Source organism: Mya arenaria, chromosome 7, assembly GCF_026914265.1.
Source record: "Mya arenaria isolate MELC-2E11 chromosome 7, ASM2691426v1".
In the NCBI taxonomy this organism is placed as follows: domain Eukaryota; kingdom Metazoa; phylum Mollusca; class Bivalvia; order Myida; family Myidae; genus Mya; species Mya arenaria.
In genome coordinates this window covers 68783965-68811374 of record NC_069128.1, presented here as the reverse complement: position 1 = coordinate 68811374, position 27410 = coordinate 68783965, and the positions used below count along the sequence as shown (strand labels likewise).

At 32.4% G+C, this 27410-nt stretch overlaps 1 protein-coding gene across 2 annotated transcripts; it reads left to right on the top strand.

The window, feature by feature from the left end:
• The first annotated feature begins 3680 nt into the window (after nucleotides 1–3680).
• LOC128240896 (uncharacterized) lies at nucleotides 3681–25476 on the top strand. Of its 2 annotated transcripts, none has more exons than XM_052957883.1 (7): nucleotides 3681–3855; nucleotides 18243–18548; nucleotides 18803–18946; nucleotides 19855–20232; nucleotides 20823–20969; nucleotides 21668–21771; nucleotides 22353–25476. In XM_052957883.1, the coding sequence occupies exons 2-7, from the start codon at nucleotides 18254–18256 to the stop codon at nucleotides 23301–23303; spliced, it is 2019 nt and encodes a 672-aa protein (XP_052813843.1). In that variant the 5' UTR covers nucleotides 3681–3855; nucleotides 18243–18253; the 3' UTR covers nucleotides 23304–25476. The 2 variants fall into 2 exon arrangements, with proteins under 2 accessions (XP_052813843.1, XP_052813842.1); XM_052957882.1 differs by lacking the exon at nucleotides 3681–3855 and adding an exon at nucleotides 8789–8922.
• Nucleotides 25477–27410: the final 1934 nt, after the last annotated feature.

Genomic DNA, 27410 nt, shown 5'->3' with positions numbered 1-27410 from the left:
TATCGCTATTGATCAATAGTTAATTATATTAAAGTATACATTGCTTTTATTTGAACGACGATACTGGCACATAAGATATTTTTTCTTATATATTGTACTCATTACATTAACTAATTATATACGCAACCTGACCATACATGTATATGTAATTTATAACTCTATATAAATTTATTAACATTTTGCACCTATTTGCTTTTATGAAGTACTCATAAGAAACGGACTATAATTTAGGTGAATAATTAGTTCATCTAATAAAAAGTGTCTCAATCAATAGTTTGTGTTTCTGAGCGATCATTGGTGATACATTTTAAACTGACATGACATCTGTTAAGTATCTATTCCAAACGATGGTTTCCACATCAACCAGTTTATGGGGCTTCGTACTGAGACTTCTCTTGCAAAAAATTAAACTTGCTCTCAATTTTACACCGCCTCGGACTACTGTATCCGGCCACACTAAAAATGGATATTTCGTTAGATTGATTGACCGCACCTACTGTTCGGAAAAAAGAAGATGAAATGTTTTAGTTTTCCTTAGTCGTACAAAAGGATCATTAGTAGAAAACTGTTTATCCAAATGGTCGTAATATGATAGCATCTTTATTTTTTTAAATGAACATTAAAAAAAATGATGCTTCAAATGATGCACAGAATGCCAGTTTATGTCTCTGATGGTTTTTGGAATACTTCAATATTTGCATAAAATACAAGTCGGATAACTTGATGGGGGATACTTCCTTATTATGAATGAAATATATTATAGGATTATATCGACCCCAATTATATTATGCGTAATTTATATTATGAAATGATATATTTATATAAAAATGTAACGCTTACCTTTAAAAGGTATACACACAATATTATCAAAACATCCCACATGACTACTTTAAGCGAACTAAACAAAATTAAAATTAATTGCTGTCTGCAATCACAAATTATATATGATATAAGTCTTTGAAGAATGTTCTCATCGTTCGAAAGGAATGCGAACTTATAATTTACAAAATAGGTAAACTGGCCACAAATCACATAATAAGTGTAGTTAGTATTGATGGAGGAAGCACAGCATGATAAAGTGAAAGTTTTTGTTTGTTCAACAATGAGTGGTACAAACACATTCATATTATTCAAAGTATTATGATAACAGCACAGAAATGACTTTTAATGATTTTCGCGTTTTACACCTTTTAGACGTTGATATTTTCATGCCATGAAAATACATTTATAAAATACTGTTTAAGTAAATTGATTTTATCAATATGAGCCATTTCTCAATGTCACCTTACGCATTATGGCATTTTGTGAAAAGAATGACAGACGTATTAAAAGTGTTCACGTTTACTCCAGGTCTGATGAATAGCTTTTTGACCCATCTACAAACGTAAATGGAAACTATTGTGCTGTGTTTGTGAATGAAATTCAATCAATATATAGTTTGGACGTACTAGACCTTAAACTTCATTTGAATACGACAGTTTTATCATACAAGACATTTAACATGTACACATAGTTCTGCATTTTTTTAAAGCAATACAGTTATACAGAAGTTGAAATAATGTTGCTATCAAATAGTTTCAACAAGTATAATATTTATAAAACAAAGAAAAAAACAAATGACATAACGTCGTTATTATCATAGACATTGCACATATCAATGAATATTATGAACGTACACAAGCAGCGCGACATTTAGCAATTAATAACAACACATAAAAAGTAGCAGATACATGGTAAATGCATGTCTGAAAAAACACACAGCTAGAATCAATGGGAATTAGAGCAAGAATCAAAGGGAAACACAGCTTGGATCAATGGGAATTACAGCAAGAATCAAAGGGAAACAAAGCTAGGATCAAAGGGAAACAAAGGTTGAAACAAAGGGGAATACAGTAGAATCAAAGGGAAACACAGTTAGAATAAAAGGGAACCACAGCTAGAATAAAAGGGAAAAACAGCTAGAATAAAAGGGAACCACAGCTAGAATCAAAGGGAAACACAGCTAAAATAAAAGGGAACCACAGCTAGAATCAAAGGGAATAACAGCTAGAATAAAAGGGAACCACAGCTAGAATCGAAGGGAAACAAAACAGCTAGGATCAATGGAAAACGCAGCTAGAATCAAAGGTAAGCACAGCTAGGATCAAAGGGAAACACAGCTAGAATCAACGGGAAGCACGGCTAGAATTGAAGGAAAACACAGCTAGGATCAAAGGGAATCAGCGGTAGAATCAAAGGGAAGCATGGCTAGAATCAAAGGGAAGCACAGCTAGAATCAAAGGGAAACAAAGCTTGAATCAAAGGGAAACACAGCTAGAATCAATGGGAAGCACAGCTAGAATCAAATGGAAACACAGGTAGAACCAAAGGGGAACACAGCTGGAATCAAAGGGAAACAAAGGTAGAATCAAAGGGAAACAAAACTAGGATTAAAGGGAAACAGAGGTAAAATTAAACGGAAGCACAGCTAGAATAAAGGGAAACACAGCTTGTATCAAAGTGAAACACAGTTAGAATCAAAGCGAAACACAGCTAGAATCAAAGAGAAACACAACTAGAATTAAAGGGAATCACAGCTAGAATTAATTATAATGTTCCAATCGATAATATTGTACTTGATTTGGACCGCAACTGCCAGAAACTGTATAGTAAAGTTTTGGGTGATTATTGAATCTATTAAATCGCATTTCGTCAATGATCATGCATTTCTAACGTTCAATGTATATTAAGACTTTCAATAGCAAACCTATCCTCAAAACATGAGATCATCGAGGGTCAGCCTACACTTGCCTGCGAACATATTCAAATATCATTACCTCAACTCGTATCGATAATTCATCCTTCCAAAATTCGTTCTTAATTGTTTTGATCATATTTAAACCTTGTTATTCTATTCTGCATTAAAGAAATTTCTCGTATCATATTCAATGGGCGTAACATTTGTATATATACACTTAACCCTTTGAGATTTTGTTTTTAGAAAATCGGCTTTATGGTACTTCTTAAGGATCAGTAACTGTATCCGCAGCCCCAATTATTGTTGTTGTTTTTATAATTTAAATCACTCACGAGCGTAGTGTGTGACATAACTGTTTTATACAGATCTGCCAATAACAACGTTCAATAATTAGCGTGTAGTGTAAGTGAATAGCGTTATTGATCCGCACTCTAGTTATTGAACGGTTACTCTTCGCCTGAAGTTACCGTTCATGTATTAGGGTTTAGAGAGAAGTATACAAAGGAAACACCCCTCAAACATGAAACAATAGCTGTATGTTATAGCGAATGGTAGTAATGATATACGTAACGTAAGTTCATGATAAAAAGTTGGACATGAATGTAATGACACAATGAATATTATGCGTATAATAACATGATAGAAAGTAGGACATTAATATTATTACATGATGACAAGTTGAATAGGATCAAACGTTAAATAGAAGAAACTGGTAATGGTGAACAAAGATTTAAGATAACTGAATAAACACAAGCTTGATATCAGACTTGAAAATAATTTACTTATTCCACACCTCAATTGGACAAAGGCCTCGATATATAATTATAGATCATTAAATGGGGTACAAAATGAATGTCTATACCTATTCAAAAATGAATAATTATGCAATGCTCCTTATATATCTGAATTGAAATAAAATAGTAGATAATTTTAAGGACGCGAATTGCTTCGTAGTTCAAGCTTAAGGGAATATTTGTTGACTAAAGTTAACCAAAACACTTTTATGGAATAATTGGTGGCACGTCATACTAAAATAATTAACAGTGGATTTTCAGAAGAATATTTACTTCAAATCATTATTTATCGATTGGAGATTGCTTAACGCAAACAGTTTTAAGGTATTGTTTTATATTATTTACTATTTTTCCTTTTATTGATATGTATAACCTAAAAACTTATTTAACGTGTCAAAGTAATATAAGTACATATTAAAACTGTTTTGTCTGCTTATTTCATAATATTTCTTTCTAATTAAGTGATTATGGAAAGTAAACCTCGTCTAGCAATGGTAAGAACCTTCTCACACGATAATATTTTAATTACACAGAACAGAACAGAACGTTTATTTAACTTAAGCATATACAGCTCATCGTTATAAACACATATTGAATACATGTTCCGTTTTCATTAAATATGTTGTGATGATTCACAGATAAACGAAAACAATTGTATTTCTATTTTTAAATAACGTCTTATTTACGAATATGTACAACAATGGCAAAAATGGTCAACGAAATGTTTACTGTGTAGAAAACGTAAAACCTCATTTTAATTTGTATCCTATTTAAACAGTTTCGCGTCAAGAAATGTTAGATCTGCTTTTACAAAATTACATATTTGTTCTTATAGTTTTAGAGTACACACTGTTAGATGTGATAGACCAGAATAAACTTTTAACAGTATTGGCATTGTCAAATAGTTGATTCTTATGAATAAGAAGACGAGTATCACTTTATGTTTAAGTGTTCACCATATGTGCTGTTAAGACAAAATTAAAGTAAACGTAATTATAGAGTTAGACCTAATATGTTTAATTTTGTACAGGTGTTTGATACACAAACTAGATCTGAAGCTCTTATGTTATATATATATAATCATTAATAATCCGATATATTTCCATTGATTAACAAAACCAGATTTTTTATTGGTAATTAATAGTATTTTTTGAATTATAAATAAAAATGTACACATACCTTATTGAACTTGAGCTGTCCGTTTAGCATAGTGGTCAGCGCACTCTCTTCTCACCTAGACGACCCAGGTTCGATTCCCGGCTTGAGGCAAGTGGGTTTGGTGTGTAGTCACCAAGTCGGACAAGTGGTTGTTCTCCGGGTTCTCCGGATTTTACTATAACACAAGTCCACAGTCTCGCGTAAAATGGTGCCAACGAGAGTGATTAATATGTTGTAATAACTTGCTTCACAATCGTTGTACAAAAAGTATGTTAAAACTTAAGGAAACACACTCAATCTTTATTTAAGAACAGTGTGTTATAGCGGATAGTTTCAGATTCATTTTATTGGAAATATCAGCAAATACATGACTTTGGCAAAACACAAACAATAGCATATATATACAAATGAACACACAGAAGAACAATTAAACATGTTTATACATGACGAGTATAAAATATAAGGATATCAATAAATAAAGCAATGCATTGCATCAAATCAAGAAGCAACGATAACGAGATCTTCAGAACGTTTCTTTATTGAATATTAATTTTGAAATATTTCGAAGATTACGCATCTCTTTACCTTTGTTGAAGTCTGAGGAAACAGCTGGTTTCATTGTTATAGTTTAACCAAATATCATTAAAACCTAATCCATCATGGAAACCATTTACCCCTTTTGCCAAGCTCTATTAAACATTTACGTTTACAAAGGAGTTGTCTCTAACATTAATATAACACACATTTAAAAAGTTTGGGGAATTCATAACTTTACATTATAACTTAAGAGCTCTCTCTTTACAAAGAACAGATAGTGGGACGCGACCAAGTCCCCCAAGTTTTATAAACATAAGTCTGCAAACCCGACTTACGTGAATTATTGTTAATACAATTGCGCTGTGACTGTAAGTTTTGTGAATCTGTAGTGAATAGGGCCATGTCATCAGCAGAAATATCATATTACATAGAGACAGCCTTCTAATATCATTAATAGTGAGGCTGTAACCTTAGGTGACAAAACGAATAAAGAATGCAGTAAAGAAAATTATATACATATATACTGGTATGATATAAGGCAATATAAGTATTGTTTTGTCAGACTGAGTTGGGTAATAGCTTTTAAAACGAAATATATATAATTGTAGATCAATGAATGCCGTACAAAAATAAGGAATATCAATAAGAATTCAAAAAATATACCTGACAAGGTAATTAAACAGTGGAGGTTATTGATAACAAAATCTACCTTAAAGCGCCTTATTCAATGCTCCCATTCCCTATTGAGGTATAAATGCATAAACACACAATTGAAACATTAGCTCTCAGCAGGGTTTGGAATCGAAGGTGATGTCAATTATTTCAATTTCTATTGACATATTAAATGCGTAGTTGACGGATAAATGGGATATTTGCTCAAGTTTACCAAGGTGCTTTATTCAAACATTAATAACACTGAATGCTTTAATAACCGACAGAGAATCATCTAACGAATATCTGCTCAGTTTTGTTCCTATAAAAGTGGACCTCGATGTGCGGTAACTTAATGTAACAGATTTAGGCTATACTAACTACCGTTTGTTTTTAGAGTTATATATGTATATATGTATAACGCATATTTCAACGAAATGGACTCATTTTTCCCCCTTTTTTAACCTAAACTCAACTTTCAAAAGGCTATAGCACTTTAAAGCCAATGGCTCTGCCATATTATAACGTGTAATGCTTTGCGGAATTAACAACATTGCTTCATAACTTTCTCTTTCAATACAGAGATGATTGAATTTCATTTATAATATTTATCTTTTATCGTGCCTGTATGGCCACAACTATGGTTGACGCTGTCTTGTGAAAATAAAAGAAAACCCCAACAGTCGTGGGAAATCTACCGGACGCGTGGCACGTGAACAGGCGATGACATCAACCCAAAACAGTTGTCACGAGATGACCAGCTTCACAATGTTAGCAATTTCTGTAGTTCTGACATTGTCAAAGCGTTTTGTATGTATCGTTTCTATGATGAGTCCTTCATTTAAACATCTGCAATGATGCATTGTCTATTAACTTAGTAAAGCTGAGTCGTTGTTTCCTTTGTTTTCGAAATGGCTTTGTGTTTTTACAGATTCTGTGTCACTGCACGCTTCCTCGCCAATGTTGTTTGAGTAAATGTTTCAATAGCGGAGTAGTAAGACACTCCTGATACTCTTATGTGAGAGTGTCCGCTTTGGTTGCGAAGTGTTCTGCCTTCAGTTCCCAGTCAATCAATTTATTCCGAAAAATGTTAAAATATGGTACCAGGCCAGCTCAGCAAGATAGGATGACACTGCTAAAAAACAAGGAACTGATCGGGGATTAACAATGTTCACGTTGATCATATCGCTGTTGAATTATACTTAAAGTTATAATGCAGCAAACAAATATAGACTCTAAACACAATGCATGATGTAATCCTTAAATACGTGGTCGCACAAATTATCCCCTATCGCAAAAGACAGCAATAAGATTCTATGAGATAAATTTGGATTTGTCAATCAAGGCGTTCAATATTATTGAATAAATATTTGGTTGAACAATGTTTGGTGATTTAAAATGGCATTAAATAAAACACATCACAGACCTGCTATGTGTCTGTAAATATTATCCTGTATACAAACCTGGTTTTCCCCATATATATATATATCAATCAATTGAAAATATTTCAACGTCCGTATTAGCCCTTTTAACTTCATGTTTTTTTTATACGTAACAGTTACTGCATTCACTAACTTTGTTATTAAAACTATCCAACGAGTGTGAACTTTATAAAGCCATGGTTGGGTAGAGTGTCAGTAAATGGTGCAATAAGGAGCGCCCAAATTGTATTATCGTGCGACTTATCAGGGGGAGCACTTTAATGACGTCATGTGACTTTTTGCATGATTTAACTAAGCTGTACTGGTTGCCGTTCTAACATGACAATTAAAGCATGAACGAAAAGGGAAAATCTTTGCACTATGGTACGAACGTACATAAACACATGCATCAAGAACGCATGTGCAGTGGCTGCAACCGCGAAAGAGTGACATGTTACTGCATCACCGCTGTGTAATTATTATCGTCAATGCCTTTTATGGTAATGGAATGCAGTGCAATAACCGTCTCAACAAGTCAACCCATTTTGCAAAACTTGTCCCTATGCTATGACGTTAATCAGCTTTCTGGCTGGAAATGAAACTCAACTTCCATCGATAATTATTGAGTATGTTAACATTTTAAGATGGTCACTATAATATAAACCAGATATATCTGTCCAAAACAAACACACACCAGCAACATGCTTATGCATTGATAAAAAAACGTCCAAACGCACATTTAAACTGATTATACATTACTAATCTGTTCAATTTACATCAGTTAGTCCAGGAACGTAAAATTAGCTTTAAGAAAATATCAGTTTGTAAACTAACAATTTATTTTACATTTTTTTTCATATATTCAAGTACTACAATTGTTATAATAATGTCTATGTAAGAAAACATTTGTTTTTAAATAAGACTTGTATTGTACAGTTTTAGGTGATATTGACTCAATCATATCGTATGTTTCGTCAATGATCATGAATTTCGAAATTTCAATGTTTATTTAGTCATTCAATCAAAAACCTATCCTCAAACCATGATATCATTGAGGCTGCACTTGCCTACCTCCTCGTATAAATATCATTACCACAATTGGTGTCGGTAATTTATCGTCAAAAAATAGTTAAAAAATGTATTGGTAGTAGATTATACTTGTAATTATATTCTGCATTTACGTAATTTCTAGTATCATATTTAATGGGCTTGAAATTTGTTTAGACTACTAAACAATCCATCCTTTGTATCGCAATCGACAACTGAATAAACCTTAGCATGATATCAGACTTCATAATCATATTTAAACTTAAATTGGACACACGCTTCTTAATCAATTATATTTTAAAAAAGATCATTGAATGAGGTACAATAAGAAATGTCAATATCTTAACAAAATGTACCTGCCCATTACAATGCTCCTTAGATATCTTTATCGACAAAATTTAATATAAGTTTTATAGATAGCGAATTGTGCGTAGTTTAAGAAAGACTTGACACACTTATCGGATGATTTGTGGCACTAAATGCTAAAATAATAAACAGTGGATTTTCTGAAAAATAGTTGCTACATTTTAGTATCTTTATCAACATCCTTCGATTTAAGATTGCGAAAAAATTTAAGGTATTGTTTGATTTCATTTACTTACTTACTTATTTATTTTTCATTGTATTGATATATAGCTTGACAATTTTATTTACAAACGTTTGTTACGTGTAAAAGGTATATTAGTATATGTTTTAAATGATTTAATTTTCTGCTTATCTCATAATAATTCTTTTTAAATATGAGTTTGAAACTGGTTTAGTAACCTTCGTACACGATATGGTTTTTGTTATATATGGTGTAAGTATTCACAGATTAACGAAAACATTTTATTTTTATATTAAAAAAAACGTCTTATTATTGACAAAGATTTACAAAAAAATGGCAAAATATGGCAAAAAATATTCACTGTGTGTAGAAAACCTAACACCTCATTCTAATTTGTATCTTATGCAACCAATATCGCGACAAAAAATCTTAGAATTGCTTTTACAAAATTACATATTTGTTGTAATAATTTTAGATAACACACTGTTGGATTTGATCGACCAGAAAGAAACTTTAAAGTATTACCATTGTCAAATATTTGATTCTAATGAATAAGAAGACGAGTATCACTGTATGTTTAAGTGTTCACCATATGTTCTGTTAAGACAAAATTAAATTAAACGTTATTATAGAGTTAGACCTAATATGTTATATATATATATTTAACATAAATGCTTCAGATTTAGTTTGTGTTTTAAACACCCATTACAAATTTAAACATATTAGGTATATATATATACATATATATATCGGAAGCATTAATAATCCGATATATTTCCATTGATTATTATATAAACCAGATTATTCATGTTGGTGCATCGAAATAAATAGTATTGTTTTAAATTATAGATAAAAAATGTACACAAACCTTATTGAACCTGAGTTGTCCGTTTAGCACAGTTGTTAGCGCACTATCTTCTCACCTAGGCGACCCAGGTTCGATTCCCGGCTTGGGCGCATGTGAGTTTGGTATGTGGTCACCAAGTCGGACAAGTTGGTATTCTCCGGGTTCTCTGGTTTTAACCACGTCACAAGTCCACACTCTCGCGTAAAATGGTGCCAACGAGAGTGATTAATATAATGTTGTAATAACTTAATTCACAATCGTTGTAAAATAAGTATGTTAAAACTAAAGGAAACACTCAAGCTTGATTCAAGAACAGTGTGTATTAGCGGATAGTTTCAGTTCCATTTTATTGGCAATATCAGCAAATGCATGACTTTGGCAAAACACAAACAATAGCATGTATACACAAATGACCACACAAAAGAACAATTAAACATATTTATACCTGACGAGTATAAATAAAATATATTGATATCAACAAATAAAGCATTGCATCAAATCAAATCAAGAAGCAACGATAACGAGATCTTCAGAACGTTTCTTTACAGCATTGAATATGTATTTTGAAATATTTCTAAGATTACTGATCTCTTTACCTTTGTTGAAGCCTGAGGAAATAGCTTGTATCTTGTTATAGTTTGACCAAATATAACTAAAACATAATCCATCAAGTACAACTTTTACCATTTTTACCCAGTTCCCAACATTAACGTTTACAAAGGAGTTGACTCTAGCGGTATTATAACAAACAAGTACAATTAAAAAGATTGGGGAGTTTATAACTTTACACTTTAACTTTAGAGCTCTCTCTTGACAAAGAACAGACAGTGGAACGCGACCAATGTCCCTCAGAACAGCAGCATTCAATATCTGCTGACGGACGTCTAAAACATGTTTATAAAATTCATTGACATTAAAAATTCTCCACCAATATACTGTAATAGGCACAAAATAAGAGTCAATAATAGCAGTTTAGTTTTTAAATCCAGTTTAACTCTGCTAAATAAAGATAAGTGATTGTTAAAAGCTTTTCATTATTTACGCCAAAAGCTACAGAAACAAGCTCAGTAGCAAAAAGTTTAAACATAAACCCGGTTTAGTGGCACTGGGCAAACGCCAAAGACATAGAACTGTTCATTTGGTGTTTTCACAGCATCATTGGGAGTACCATTGTAGCTAAATGAATTACTAAGTACGTAAATCGGTCAACTATTTTGGTGTTATCATTATCTCATGACCATACAAAATCAACTCTTGACTTCCGCAAATTTTAGTTTTATTAACATTGATTTGCAAACAAGACTTACTTGAATAATTGTTAATAAAATTGAGCTGAGACAGTAAGCATTGTGGATATGTAGTGAATAGGGCTATGTCATCAGCAAAAACATCATATTAGATAGAGACAGCCTTCCAGTATCATTATTAGTGAGGTTGTAAACATCGGTTATAAAAAGAATAAAGAATGCAGTAAAGAAATCTATATACGTAAATACTGGTATGATATTAGGCTATATAATAATTTACCAAGGTAATTAACAGTGGAGGTTATTGGTAACAAAAGAAATCTTAATGAAAACGCCTTATCAAATGCTCCTGTTTTCTATTGATATATACATACACACATGAGAAACATAATACGACTCTCAGCAGGGTTTGGAATCGAAGGTGCTTTCAAATGTGTCGTTTACTATTTACATAAATAATGCGTAGTTGACGGATAAAGGGGATATTTGCTCAAGTTTACCAAGGAGCTTTATTCAATTATTAATGACACTGAATGCTTTAATAAACAAAAGAAAATCATCTTACGAATATCTGCTCAGTTTTTTTAGCTTGTTATGTGGACCTCGATTTGCGGTTACTTAATGGAACAGCTTTAGGCTATTCTTTCAAATCATGCACTATGTTCTCTCCTATTATTATCTTTAGACAATCAACTAATTTCACTAACGTTTAATTAGCGTTATATATGTATAGATTTATAATGAATTTTTCAACGAAATGCACTCATTTTGCCCCTTTTTTAACATAAAGTGAACTTCTAAAAGGCTATAGCATTCTTAACGTTTTTTTCTTCAACACAAATATGACTTTCGCAAATATCTATACTAATAACATTGCATTTAGATATCTTGAAGTTATTTCATAGAAAATCAATATACGCCTTTATTCTTTGCAACAAAACGCCTATTCAATTATTTTTCGCTCGTTATATATTATGAGTAAACGAACCGGCTCGCAAGCGCGCTTTCAAGTTAGATATTGATTTCGCAATAATGAATGCGCAATTAAAAGTTCTTTATTGATAACAAGTTTACCAAGGTTCTTTTATCAGTTATTTCTAATGTCTGGTATTGATAAATAGCTACCTTACATCCCTTCAAGTCGGAAAGCTGAACGTATATACAAATACAAAAGAATAATATCAAAAGTGATAACATGGAAGAAGTTTAAATAATGATACCAATATTTATATGAAAACTACAGAAACAAGCTCAGTAGCCAAATGTAAATATAAACCCGTTTAATGGCACAGGTCAAATAGCGCCTAAGACATTTAATAAAACTCCGCACATTTTATACTTTAATATATTCAGATTTAACAGGTTCTAAACTGGCAGCAGCTCTTTATTAGAACCAATGACCAGGTTACCTTTACGAGAAATCGAAAAAAAGGGTTTTAAGCCCAGATATGTACAGTGTAATACACGCGCAATGTTAACGTTGTAGTATGGACAGCAACATTACCATGTTGAAATGGTGAAGACATCTTCATGCTGATATTATCACGTAATACAAATTATTTACATTCCTGGAATATTGGCAATAGCTGTCTAACATTTGGGTAATGGCTAATTTCGATGATAAATTTAGTAAATCTGCTAGGGAATGCATATTTTGACTATGAATACACAGTTCCAAGCCACCATGGTATATATGCCTTATTTGCCCTTAGATAAACACGAGGTACGTAATTGTCGAGCACTTCCGACCTGTTGATAAGCCTTGTAGCACGGAAAAAATAATCTGATATAAGTCCATGGTATTAACTACGCGAATACACATGTAGTTCGTTTATGGCAATTGCTCATGTATCATGAATGTCACATTGTTTCAATTTGAGAAGCAGTTTATGGTACAACACATGGTCAAAGGCCTGTCAAGCATCTTAAAAGTACAGGTATACATTTGACGAATTTTCATTTGAAAATGTAGGCTTGACGAGAATATGATAAAACGTTGAACATGAATATAATTACATAATAAAATGTAAGACATGTTTATACTAGCATGGTAGAAAGGCGGACACTCCCGGAATAAATATTATTACAGGATGAAAAGATGGACATGATCAAACGTTACACAGAAGAAACAGGGATGATGAACCATAATATAGAAATACTAGCAGGATATATACCAGACTCGATAATAATTTACTTTTTAAACTTGAAATTGACAAAAGCGTGTTAAAAGCAATTATATATTATTATAGATCATCGAACGAGGTGCAAAATGAAATGTCAATACCTATTCAAAGTATTTTCTTTCAAGTGATAATCATTATTCAATGTATTGATACATCTTTAGAGTCGAAATGTATTATAAAGTTTGTTTAAGCATGCTAATGATGCGTAGTTTAAAAAAGGAATATTTGTTGCCTAAAGAAAACCAGTGCAGTTATATCGTGGCGGCACTAAATGCTAAAATAGTTATCAGTAGATAAAGAATATAGTGTCTTTATTCGTCGCTTTAAGAGTGCTTAACGCAATAAGTTTGAAGAAAATGTTTTATATCATTTACACTTTTGCATCCTATTGCCTAACGACTTATTTCACGAGCGTTTGTTCCGTGTAAAAGTTATATGCTTTCAATTGGTATTTTTTCAACTTATCTCATAATATTCTTTTCTAAATAAGTGTCTTCGGAACGTTTGATTAAAACTGGTTTAGTCATATTAAGAACCTTCTCACACGATCTGATCTTTATAATTTATGCTGTGAAGATTTGCAGATGAACGAAAACTATTCTATTTTAAATTTTTAAGCAACGTCTTATTGACGAATGTTTACAACAATGGCAAAGAAATGTCAACGAAAATGCTATTTTAATTTTTATTTAACTTAAAACATTATTTGCATTTGAATATGTTTTAAACAAAATTGCGTCAAGAAATCATCTAAGAATTGCTGTTACAAAATACGTATTTTTTCTCATTATTTAAGACTACATTCTTTTGGATATGATAGACAAGAAAGAAACTTGCAGCATTGTCAAATTTTTCATTCTAATGAATTAGAAAACAAGGTAAACTTTATGTTTAGGTGTGAACAATATGTTCTGTTCAGACAACAATAAACTAAACTGTTATATTATGTTAAAACTTGTACAACACAATGTAATCTAAAGCATTTATGTAAGGTAAATATATATCGAAATCATTTAAGATTCGATATACTAAATTCATAAATTATCATATAAACCAGAATATTATCTTGCGCATCGTAATAAGTAGTGTTTTTTTTTTACATTAACATTCACGAGAAGATTTAAGTCATGTTTATCCTTATTCCGGCAACGATTCGACTAAAATGTATACTGGCTACCATTATCATTTTGACAATGTAGTAGGCTTGACCCGTCGGATGTTTATAATTCAGTAATACTGTCTCAACAAATCCATTTTGAAACAGTTTCTTAGCTACGTTATGGAATTATCCTTCTGGGAGCAGGCTAGGTAATTTGTTGATATTCATCCTCAATTTTTCAAATTAGCATGAACCACTCAACCTGATGTTAGTGCTTTTATTGCAAACGTTTAAGTAGGATCGCTATTACATTAGTTGGATATAGATCAGTGAACAAACGATTTAGGAATCGTTCAAACATGAGCTGAATTTATATTTTCACGAAGGCCCTCTTTCTGAGTCATATAAGCGTTACAAAGATATAACTTACAACCAATACAACTCCCAATTGTGTTTACCTTATTAAGCCGTTAGCATAAGGTATGTATATGTTAATAAGTCCAATTCTATCTTAAATAATGTTCAAATGTACAAATGTAGGTTATGAAGCATTTTTCGGTTATATAAATAATACTAATGTACAAAAGTTTATTGAACTTGAGTCAGTCTTAGTCAAAATGTTTTACATGAAATATTATTATTGATGGCATACTAATTGGAATAATTTCAATCAGGGTTCTATATGAAAATATTTCTGTCATTCAAATAAAGCAGTCAACCAGCGACAATTGACCCATTCTTTACCTAAATTCAACAGTTAAAAGTCGAAGGCATTCCCTTTTTTGCGCAATAACAACTACAAAAACAACAACGTTTTAAATGTGTTTAGGCAACCCTGCCTTTAGCATACCAACATTTTATGAGCAAACAAACTTCGCTTACGTAATGCACCTTTTCTGTCATCCGAGATAGACAATCTAATATATTAAACGATTTGTTCCTTGCATTCAAATGTAAGTACCGGCCATTAAAAGCGCAGTGGGAGTTATTTAAAAGAAAATCAAATTCACACATTTATTGTTTGCAATACAACGCCTTTTCAGTTATCTGTCTGTCGTTGTATACCTAAAGTAAGCGAGGCCAACCAAATTATAAAAACGCATTGACAGAACCTCTTGATTTTGATCTGTCTTTTGAATGCGCAATTAAGAGTTCTTTGTCGAAGAAAGGTTTACCAAGCTTATTGGTATCAGTTATTTCTACTTTATGGTGAGAGGGTTCCACTAAGTAGAATATTTTAAATATAAATTTATTGTCGTAAACTATTGATATTTAATTTAATCAATATAGAACAAATTTCAGGTATGGTTGATCATGACTTGATGGTTTTTGCTAATTTAGTTAAAATGATTGATTACATGTTTTGGACTAATTGGGTGGAAGTAGTTCTATTGAGTTTTCGTCGATAACGTTCAAAATTGTGTGAATTCGTATTTGTATTACTTTAGTACGCCGCTATTCCGTGAGGATGCTGTCCGCATCTGTTCGCATCTGTCGTCCACAACGTTTATCGTTTACGTCAAAAATAAGCAATGCATATAACAGTATACCTGTCCCGCGAATGAGCTTATTACCAGAAAGCAATCAAAATCCACTTTACAGGATTTACAAAATGGTTTGTAGCAATCGTAATAATATTTTATAAAATAATGTTGTTTTTATGATCTTTCCTGAAGCTGGCTCGATATTAACAAATGTTTCAATACAAGAGAAGTAAAAAATATAATCAATTGCATTGATAAATATCTTGATTTTAAATATACTGATTGATGAAAAAATGCAAAACTGGATAACGTATTCCGTTTTGTGGTAAAGAGCAATGTAACTTGCATGTATGCATATCAGTTGAAGTAATGAGTTGCAAAAGAGCAGAAAATCTCTTAGGATTTAAGGATTTAGGATTAAAGTTAATGTAGCTATATGATATTCCTTTTCATTTTAAGACAACATAATTAATATATACTGCCTGTCTACCATAAGTGTTTATATAAGTCGCACTATATAGTCAGAGAAGTGAGACTCGGTACAAATATCGGGTTTTCATTTAAGCCTTTATAGGAAAAAAAAGTTAAGCCCCGAATATTAAATATTCCTTTCGCTTTGAGTTCTGCGGAAAACGACACGGACTTAAAGAGATGAAAATGCAAACGTAATTGCCTGCCTTTGCAAAGTCGGAATGAATAAGCATGCATACATTAATAATTGCCACTTTTTATTAAATTACTTACAAGCGATACTTAACATACCAACTCTTCTCTTCTTGGACGTTTATATGGGTATTGGTGAGGATAAAGTGCTTCGCAACCCTCGGTTGTGATGCAAAATAACACTGAAATTTAGCTATTCATCTTTCGTTTCCAATTCACAGACTAAAAAGATAAAAATATGGAATAGTGAAATGCTTAATGTAAAGCAAGTAAGCCCTTGTACAATGTTGTCATACAACCATACATGCAATAAATATATTTATTAGATGATGATGATGATGATGATGATGATGATGATGATGATGATGATGATGATGATGATTATTCATTTTCCGAAACCGCTAGCCTCACTTCAAGATACGTTTTGGATACAGATCAGAAACACATATTGAAATAGCTTGAAACAGATACTATAATATATATAATAATATATAACACGTTTTTAACATCGCCCTTTCTCTTTAATAATCAGTAGTCAGAAGATTCTGGTTGCTTTTAGGAATAGGTTTCGTGTAACGATATTATCATGGTCTAAGCAGCTTTTTATTACTATTTGTATAATTTGCAAACTATCATCAGTTTAAAAAAACATTCTTAAGAGAACAATGGGTCGTCTACAGTCCATACTGTTTTTGTAAACATAAATAACATATTTTGATGGTATCTTTGCTTGAGCTAGCTGCAGTATCAATACTATTATTGAAAGAATGTAATTAAGCAATAATCCCAGAGCAAAACTGCCCCCTAAAAGGGACATTCCATTTACATTTAATCTCTAAGTGTGTAGTGTGTGTATACCACGTGATATATTCCGTCATAAACGCTACGTCGAAAGGCATCAGTTTGCTTCGATTGAATACTTAAATCACGGATATCTTTTTCTTCACTATCTTAAATGAATCAAAGGACAGTCCATGCCGCTTAAATAGTCCCACCTTTGTTTTATTACCTGAGTTCGATTGGGCGATTTGTTTCGTTAAACATTTCGACAGACCTGTTTCAAAAGAATGGGTTATCAGTCAGGGCTCAACCAGGCGGCGGTTTTGTGAAAAAAAATCGAAGTGTTTTAAGAAAATGAACTCTCAATCAATTTCTGGTAAAGGCCGAAGCTAACCCTATGTCGTTTTTTCGTCAAAAAACAATCACAAATAGCAAAAAACAATGTATTAGTGGTGAGTTTAATACTACAAACATTTTATGATGATATTTATAGGAGAGTCATTTGCGATAAAGATCGACATTATAAATCGTTTTTGAAATTTGAATATAAACAATTCAGCAACATCCCAATTAAACATTCTTTAGAAGGGCGGTTACCAAAACATTTATTTACCAAAACATTTATTTATAACGAAAAGTTGTGCTTCTCTCGAGCAATGTATGTTGAGCATATATGCCTCGTTTAAAACAACTGTCTTCTTGACTTGTCTTTATTCAAACTTTTCCTGTATTCTGACAAAGAAAACAATGATCATAATAGTTTTATCCCAATGCGTTAATATGATCTGTCTGTTTTCTGGTTATAAAACAATTTTGAATTCAGAGCGAAAAGCTCTTTAAATGACGAACATTCTCATGTATATAGAAGAGGCAATACCTTTGTTCGTTTGGTGATTATCTGCTAATCTGTTGGGTGAGTTCCTAAATGCATACTTAGATAATAGGAGATAAAAACGGTTGTTACGTGTATGAATCGTTAATGAAATATTTAGTTGTAGTTTCACCAGGTCTAACATACGTTTTGTAATCATGTGTCTTTTTCCTCAGAGGAAGGGAAAATGCCGACGTTGCCATTTCGAGCGGAAGGTGTACGACCACAAAGCGAAACTAATAAGGATAAAATCAATAAAGAAATCCCAACACAAGATCTCAAACAAGTTATAGGAGATACAGTTACGAATTGGGCATTGTCAAATAATATATGTGATTCTAATACGACACGTATTACAATAGATAAAGAGGAATTGGAAATACTCAAGAGTAGTTTAATTCAGAATGCATATGCAATATTTGACAAGGCGATTGAAACGTTAAGGAAACCCTCATCTAAGTTATTAAGACAACCTACAACAGGTATGCTTGTTATTTAACGTAAAGTCAGATAATAATGTCTAATAAGTATATCCTTTTAAAACATTTGTTAAGACATGTGGCGAGTTCAGGCATAATTAAATAGTATGATATTTTACAATATTGTAAATGGAGAAATCAATTTGTGTTAAAATATTTTGTTCTGCTAATATATATTCAATATTGTATTCTTAATATCATTAAGAATACGCCATGGATGAATTATATCTTTGTTTCAAAATCAGTATCTATTGCAGGAGGTAAGGAGTTGGAAATAACAAAGAAAACTTTGATTGAGGATGCATTTCGACTTGACCAAGTATTTGGGCAATTAAGGACACCTTCATCTGACGATTGTAGCCCAACGTTAAGACAGCCCGCAAAACAAGCCCAAAGAACAGGTATTGTTGTCATTAAATGTAGCATCAAATTGTAAATAGGTTCTAAATACCCCCTTTCAATATGCCACTTACGACATTGGGCGATTTCATACTAAATAAAATCGTATCATCGTTTATGTTGATGGTGTATTGTTTATTTGTAAGGATTTGCCAATACATATTTCATATCTTATGTCCTGCCATTCGACCTCTCCTACCTTCCATGAATGGCTGAGTTACAATTACATCTTGTTATATTAAAAACTGCTACTTGATGTTTCCGATGAAAAACGGAACGCGAACAATGTATATCGACGATTGCTCATCACGCCTTTTATATATTATTAGTTATTTATCAAACTGCTGAAAAACCAAATATGCGTTGGAGAAGGAAACATAGCAACTGATATGTGTAAAACGTATGTCGATATATAGTTTTAATAATAAAACAGCGTTAATTCATTAGTGTCATCAGCATGCTTTTATGAACCATGCTTCCAATATTTTATATGTTTTTAATAAACGAGCCACGTACGGAAAAATTGGATATGCATGTTTTCGTTCCAGTTGATGTCAAATATTTCTTTTTGTATTTTTTTCTTCTTTCATAAATAAATTGCCCACTTATAGAAATTTAGATAATAAAAATGAATTAAAAATGATTCATTTTTTTATCATTATTATTCACTGTAATTTTTTTCTTAACCTACACTAAAGAGTGTCTAAAAATGCTTTCTTTCTTGTAAAGTTCTTTGTAAATTGTTTTTTCTTTTAGCCTTCTGAAGTCCCTAAGTCTGTCATGATAAGGGTCAATGGTTTTTAAATTATCGAGTTATGCCCATTGCATAAACAATCACGTTTAAATATATATAATAAGATCCTAATAAGATTATTTAAAAAATGTAGTGTGTAGACCACTAATTTTGCAGAAGTTGTTGTCGTTCGAAAATCAGCCGTTGACTTCGGCGTTTACGACTACACGAGAACTCGCATAAACCGAATTCATCAGCATTTTTGGGAGAAGACAGAACCAACCGCTTTATGCTCCAACGAATTACTTCTTATCACCGCTGCTAATGATTGTGGACTGGTAAATAACTTGGCTTCTGCACAGAAATGCACGAAGGAAGACGAAGTCGAAGCCTTAGAGAATGTACAAGTTGGATCAGAGCAGGTTGTGGTTTTAATTGGGAATGATCAGGAAGATACACGACAGAGTTGCAAATTAATCCTTGCACAGTCACCAAGAGCATCCGTTTGCTTACTGACAACTGACAAAAAGAAATTACACATTGGGCTGGGCAAAGGTAAATACCACATATTTGAGTAATTATCAAGGTTTAAAATTGCAATAACTAAAATAATGTGCATATAATAGCACCTTAGATAATATTTAGCACACAATTTAAGTACGCGTGCACGCTAACAACAAAGGAATTAAACTATTGCAAACGATTGATTGTGAGAAAACATGTTGAATATCGATTTTTGTCTATGCAAATGATGAAAGTACATATATATGTTATGGGCCTTTATTACATGCTTGAAATAGTTATTTATTATTTCTAATTTTATATTCTTATTAAATATTATTATATTATAAATATTATATTATTACCTATATTTTACATTCAGTGATTTGGTTACACTTTCTTATATTATTTCATTATTAACTCTTCAAAATAAAGCAGAGATGAAATGACTCATGGTCCGTGAGATGAAAACATATAATGGTTTGTTTTAAGAGGACTGAGGTTAGAAATTTAAAACCCGTTTTATTGTGTCGGTCTCTCATTGCGTTTATAAATTCTACGTTAAGAAAAAACTCCAATTAGCGAAAACAATCATACACTTTTCTTTAAAACGTACCTTTTCAAACCCTACCATACTTTAACAGAAAGCATAGAAGTCACAAAATACGGAATAGAGCTGCATGTTGGTTGTGATCTATGGCCAGATCAAATTCCAAGATGGATTGATGACCTACTGGAATATTACGCGTTTGAACAGCTTGCGAGGGTTGCGAAGCACTTTATCAAAGCTAGTATGTACCATGATCAGGATATTATGATGGTTTATTCAAAATTAAATGAATAATGTCGTTAATTCCATTTTTAGGATGTTTATGCTAATATTTGAATAAAATGTTCTTTAATGTATTATTGTTTAGACTTATTTTTTCATTTGTATGAATTTATTTAAACTCATTATTTTTTGTATAACGTTTGGAATGAAAGCTATATAAATTAGGGCTGATTAATAATTGTCGAAACGATGTTGCGTGATAGTATTCTCTTGCGATGCGGGAGAAAGTGAAATGACCTGAAATATTCGACTCTTCCGGTGAACGCAAATCAATTTAGATACGCCCTGACCTGGAATCGAACCCGGGAAATATTTGTTATAAGCCTATTTTCTTACAACTGCGCTAACGCGAAAACGAAAATTTGAGTGTAACTGTAAAAATCATGAACCATTAGTACGGAGCACGCTTTTAAAACAGCTTTTTTATTTGTTCAAAAGTTAAAACTGTGGTCACGTCTGGCTTTAAATACTTTTCTTTTATATTAGAATAACACGGTATTGGGCTGATATTGCAAACACTTACTGAGTAAACCTTGCTTTTAACTAACAGAAATACAACTTTAATTATATAATACATCCAATACAATTTGAATGCGGCAGAAAATGTATTTAACAATTACCCATTTAAATGATTAAACATGCTTTAATTGTTTGTAGAAGAAGCATCGAAACTGGATATCGGAGAAATTCAAGCTCTTTACAAGAAGTCCCAAGTGCCAATGCCGAATTGGTTGCAACCAATGAGTCAGGAATTATCCGAGGTAAAACCAAAATAATGGGAATGCCTGAACTACTTTTTGAACATTTGGTAAACAACAACAACAAAAGATAACATTTTTTTTTATAACAAAAAAATCAGTCCAATATTCATCACCAATGTCTGAGCTATATATTTCAAATATCGTTTGATGATATTGATGCAAAAATTACATGGTAAAAAAGAAGAGGTCGATAACCATTATCACCACAAATGACATAAAGTTTATTGAATACGATTCAAGTAAAAACATATCAACTAACAAATGACAATAGCATGGTTTAGATAAAAGATGCACGTCCTTTGAACCAGAAAAAGACATGATTTTGAGTTACCGCAATGGAGAGAACAAATGCATTATGCGTCAATTCGCAAATTCATTCTTGGAGAAAAAACATTCGGTAACGAAGTCATTCAGACATATACAATAATGCCTTATGAAAAGCAAAAAAGTACTACACTGTTGCAAATTACCATGTAATGTACTACTGAAGGTGTTAGAGTACCAGGGTAAACTCATTAGGTTGGGATTTGAAGTTTGACTTCGGATTAATTATGTCATCTCTTATTATATTTTCATTAAAGACTGAACAGAAGTTGTCTGCCTTGCCGCACATTCTGCAATATGACATCTCAAAAGAACCGTTGACGATTAAGATGCTTAGTGAAAACGAATCAAAACAGAATGACGTAATTAAAGGTCTGGAGCAGATAGGATATTCGGAGGGAGAATACACAATTCAGCTGGTAGAGATCAAGCCACTAGGATCAGACAACTTCAAGAGTGGTGACGGTATACAGGTTCGGGGATCGGATAGGAAAGGGACACTTGGAGCTTTTGCAAAGTTGGAAACGAAGAAATCAAATGAGTCGCGAATAGTTGCAGTTACCTCTAAACACATCCTGCATGTTTCCGATACAGAGAACAAGGAAATTATAGCCAACAACGCAGTATTAGGTAATTTGATGGAAGACACAGAAGAAGCTCAAGTGTTCAAAGATATGGCCATAGCGCATGTAACCGCCTCTAGCGCAAAATGCGACACATCATTTCGCAACAGAAATGGCCAGCGCGGTATTGCTGAAATATGCGAATCAAGCCAAATAGAACTGCAACACGAATTAGTACATCTATGGAGCCAACGGCAATCCCCAGCAACAGCAAAGGTATCAAGCTCAAAGGCCGGAAGATCGTATAAAGATGATTATTATTTCATTGAAACGGAAAGCACGAATGAAATCACGCACCCTATACCTGGTGATAGTGGTGCAATGGTATTGATAGAAAGACATCCGCGTCAATCCAAACATATGTATGCAATCGGTACGTTAGTTGGTGAAATCTTGCCCAAAGAGAAGGCAGACGAATCAACCGATTCAGAAAAAGAGAAACATCTGACAAACGAACATCGAATGGTGCCACAAAAGGAATTTCTTGTAACGTCACTGAAAAGGGGATTTGATCATTTTTCAAACCAACACGATGGCAGTCTGACGCTTTTTGCGGATCCAGACTTTGATCAAGGAGATCTCTGAAGCATTTATTGAATATCCGGTGGATTTATCCGTTTGAGCATGGGCTATTAAAATCACTTCGATAAGATGACACCCCCTGTTAACTAACTGAATGCTTTCCCGAAAATTGTGATTCGTTGAAAGAAAATCATTTATCATAACACAATGCTGAAAACGGATTCTCATTGCAACATGGTTTCATATTTTAATGTTATTATTAACAAGGTGATTTTATATCGACCGTAGTCAATTGTCGAGTAGTTGTACTGAAATTGTCCTAGTATCACGTGAAATACGAAACTCATTTGATCGCGTATATGTTTGTTTATGTGTACGCAGATGATGTGATTCTAAGATTTGGTATGTGCATGGCGTAAATTTGTTTATCCTGTGACTTGCATTCAAATCGGTGCAATAAGAAGGTGCCGTGTACATTTGAGTTTATTAGAAAATAGACCACATGATGTCTATTTACAGTCAGGGGATCATGTGACCGCAAACAGAACTTCTCTAAAAGAGATAAAACACTTTAAAGGAAAATCGGCCAGAAAATCTTATTCTTGTAGAAAATTCATAAGCGCTTACCCCACCCGCAAATGCTGAATAATATGCACCATTCAAAGAATTCCTTTCTGTGGTGAATGACAAAATCAAACAACATAAATGAATTATCTCCTTACCGGTGCAGTTCTAAGGATCCATCATTGTGTTTTTTAATATCAAAATGAATTCAATCCATCGAACAAGTGGCGATAGTTTGCAAACACGTGATGTTGAACCATGACCTGTGTAGAATATGCCTTGCGGAATAATTGTTATATAAAAAGATAATTTTTGGTGACTGATTCAAGTTTTAGTCTTTTAAATGCCTTTTATGTTTGGATTAAAATGCAATTACTTTGACTATATACGTATTGGGAAAAAAAACGAACAGTTGGGGGCGCATTTAAACATACCGAGTGTGCCGACATCAACAGGTAAAAACAGTGGTTCCCCTTATTTTTGTATTGAAATCACTTTTCTACCAATAAGCTTTTAATCCCATACATTTCTTATGAAGCAAATGAATTTTAAAGTATGTATATAAGCTTTTACTCAACTTTTGATACTTATCAAACTGATTTAAAGACAAAAATGATCTAATGAGGTTTTAAAGTGATGACATATTATTTGTAAAAATAATTATATACATATATATTTAGTACAAATAGCTGTTTAATTGTTGATAGCCTCATTCAATTAACTGGAGTAAAATTAAAATCGGTCAATGCCTACTGTCTAAATTTGTGACATAAATTATCCACACTTCTGTACAAGAGAGACCCTGTCAATTCATCAACGTAAATCGTATAATATACTTATAAGAAGGAAATGTGTATTGGAAGGTATTCAGATCAAATCCAGTACAACTAGTTGTTATGCACATACTCTATTTTCATAAACAATGCGCGATATCTAAATATTGTAGGAAACCTCAGAATATGCTCACACTGTGCCAAAACATACCATTGGAGATAAATATAATAACCATTGACCATATCATAAAAAATGTCAGATCGACTGTTGAATCTTAGGTTTATTATTGACAATCAAATTTGTTGGATATGGATACATTTATTAACCATTAACACTTATAAGAAACAAGTTAAACTTGTAATATTATCATGTTTAAATTCGATTAAATTCCTTTGTTTTGTCTTGTTCTGTACAAGAGTTTGTATTATTTCAATTTGCATTTAATGAAGATTCTATTTTTCGAAGACGGCATCACTAAAACGTCTTTTATCATTTTCAATAACCAAGTGAATTCATTTTAGGAAAGTGCTCGAGTTTGATAACATATCTGTATAGGACATTAAATGTATATGGCACTATCTGCGCGCGTTGAGGTGCGGAGTTATAACGCGATATATATATGGACACGAACGATTGCAGATATATTCATATGCATTTAGACAGATTTAGCATATACGAGAAAAGGAGAAAGTTATTATGTCGCCTTTAAGAACGTAAAGGATCGAAATTAATGCCGATGTATTATAAAAACAACAGCATATCACTTTGCATTAGATTGTATCTTTACGTTAACCTTTTACCCGCTTACTCTTGTAGTGTCATGTTTTTGTTTATTTGTAAGTTATACATGCATAGATTGTGCCATTTTTAAATATCTTAATAAACTATTGATACGATACTATTGATTCCTCGTTTTTGTTCATCTGTGTCCACGTAGTTCGGTGCATGCACATCAAACGCCGTTTGTCATATTGTACAAATGATAAAGGGCTTGTCAAATCATAGTGCAGAATTTAAATAAGAGAGTCAACAGTGATAAATGCGAATATGAATATCAGCCTTTCATTGAAAAGACAAGGAAAATGTTATTTCTTTGGTGGTTTTCAACAAGCATGTTTTGTTTCCTTTCATTGTAATGCATTAAATAAAAGCACACAATTTACATATTGTATGAAAATAAAAAGTAGAAATTATACGCATTTATTCCAGTGATTATTGCATATGAACACAAAAGGCAAGACGAGAAAATTCATCTACAGGTAAAACAGTGGTGTGTATAGATTGTGGATTCATTTTTAGTGTAAGTGTTCACTTCCATGGTAAAAAAATCTCAGATAACCATGCAATTATAATACTACAACTCACATGCAAGATTCGGAAGCACTCACATCAACCAAGAACACTTAAACGTATGTTTCACATGTTTACTCACCGAACGAGACGTGTTGCAAGTCACCAGACAATCGTTTTATCAAAATATTCCATTAATTATATACCTGCCTATTTTATTATTCCTTTTTAATTTTCGGTTTCAATTTGATATAAATTTACCACCATCTGTCAAATGCGCGTATGAGTTCGAATGTGTTACGTAATTTTGTGTAATAAATTCAAGGGAGGCTACCACACCGAAACGAAGTCAGAACTTGCATAATTGACTTTATTGAGCAAATTGAAAACAAATATTTTATGTTTTAGCAAAATTAACGAATTTCTTATACGAAAACAAGTATTAAACGAAACAGCACAAAAACAATAACAAAATTAAAAAAAAGGTATTTATTTTACGAGTATACACTAATCGTCATTTCCTGTAGGCCTAACGCAGCTATTTTTAACAAAGTCAATATTTTTGCGATTTTTGACGATCATTATATGCAGAATTAAGGAAAGTTCGTGAGTCATTCTCTATATGTATCGATGACGAAGATTTGTTTTCTTTTATTTGTATTGGCGGGCTGCTCATATTTATATTAATAAACATGGATAATGTAACTATTTTTGAACTTGAAATTGCAAACAACTAGTTCACTGAAGACTGTGAAGTAGCTGTCTAGATATATCAGAAGTGTTCTCTGTTTCGTGCTTATCCTCATGATTCTTTGAAGTACATGAGAACCATGTTCCTGAATATTTACATGCCTCTGAAGCGTGAGTTAATTTAGATAATTTATTTAAAAGTGGACAAGTTTTACCAGTGTTTTGTCACGCTAATTTCAGAAACGCGAAAGTAGTTCGGAAATTACACACGGTACTCGCATGATACGGAATATGAAAACGATACTATCATGATGCGTAGTTTTCAATACGGCATGCTTTATTTCCATTATTGGATATGGAAAAGGAATTGGATAGGCATATAATAGTTTTTTGTATTAATTAAGTTAATTAAAAATGCCTTAACAAATATTAAACAATCCATAGACCTGTATATCAAGTGTGGGGGATCGCATAATCTGCAATCGGGTGAAAGCCACTCTGTGAGCACGTTTCAATTTCCAATATTCTTTCTGTACCCACAGTACCTACCGGCATGTTGCGTTCCCATCGCGTCATTTTCCGCTTCCTTGTTTTTTGAAGTCGTTCGCGCTAGCAGCAGATGTAGTGTATAATTTACTACTAAACATTAATTATTAAAAAATATATATTCCAGCTTAATTCGTTCGTGAGGTGACAAATTTGGAAATGTTTTTAGGCCCAACTTTACAACTTAGTAATATGTATTTTGATATAACGTTTACATAGCATGTTCCCCATGCAACACGTTTTAAATGATAAAACAATGATATGGGTTACACCGCATCCAGAATTTTCATTATTTTACGACTTTGT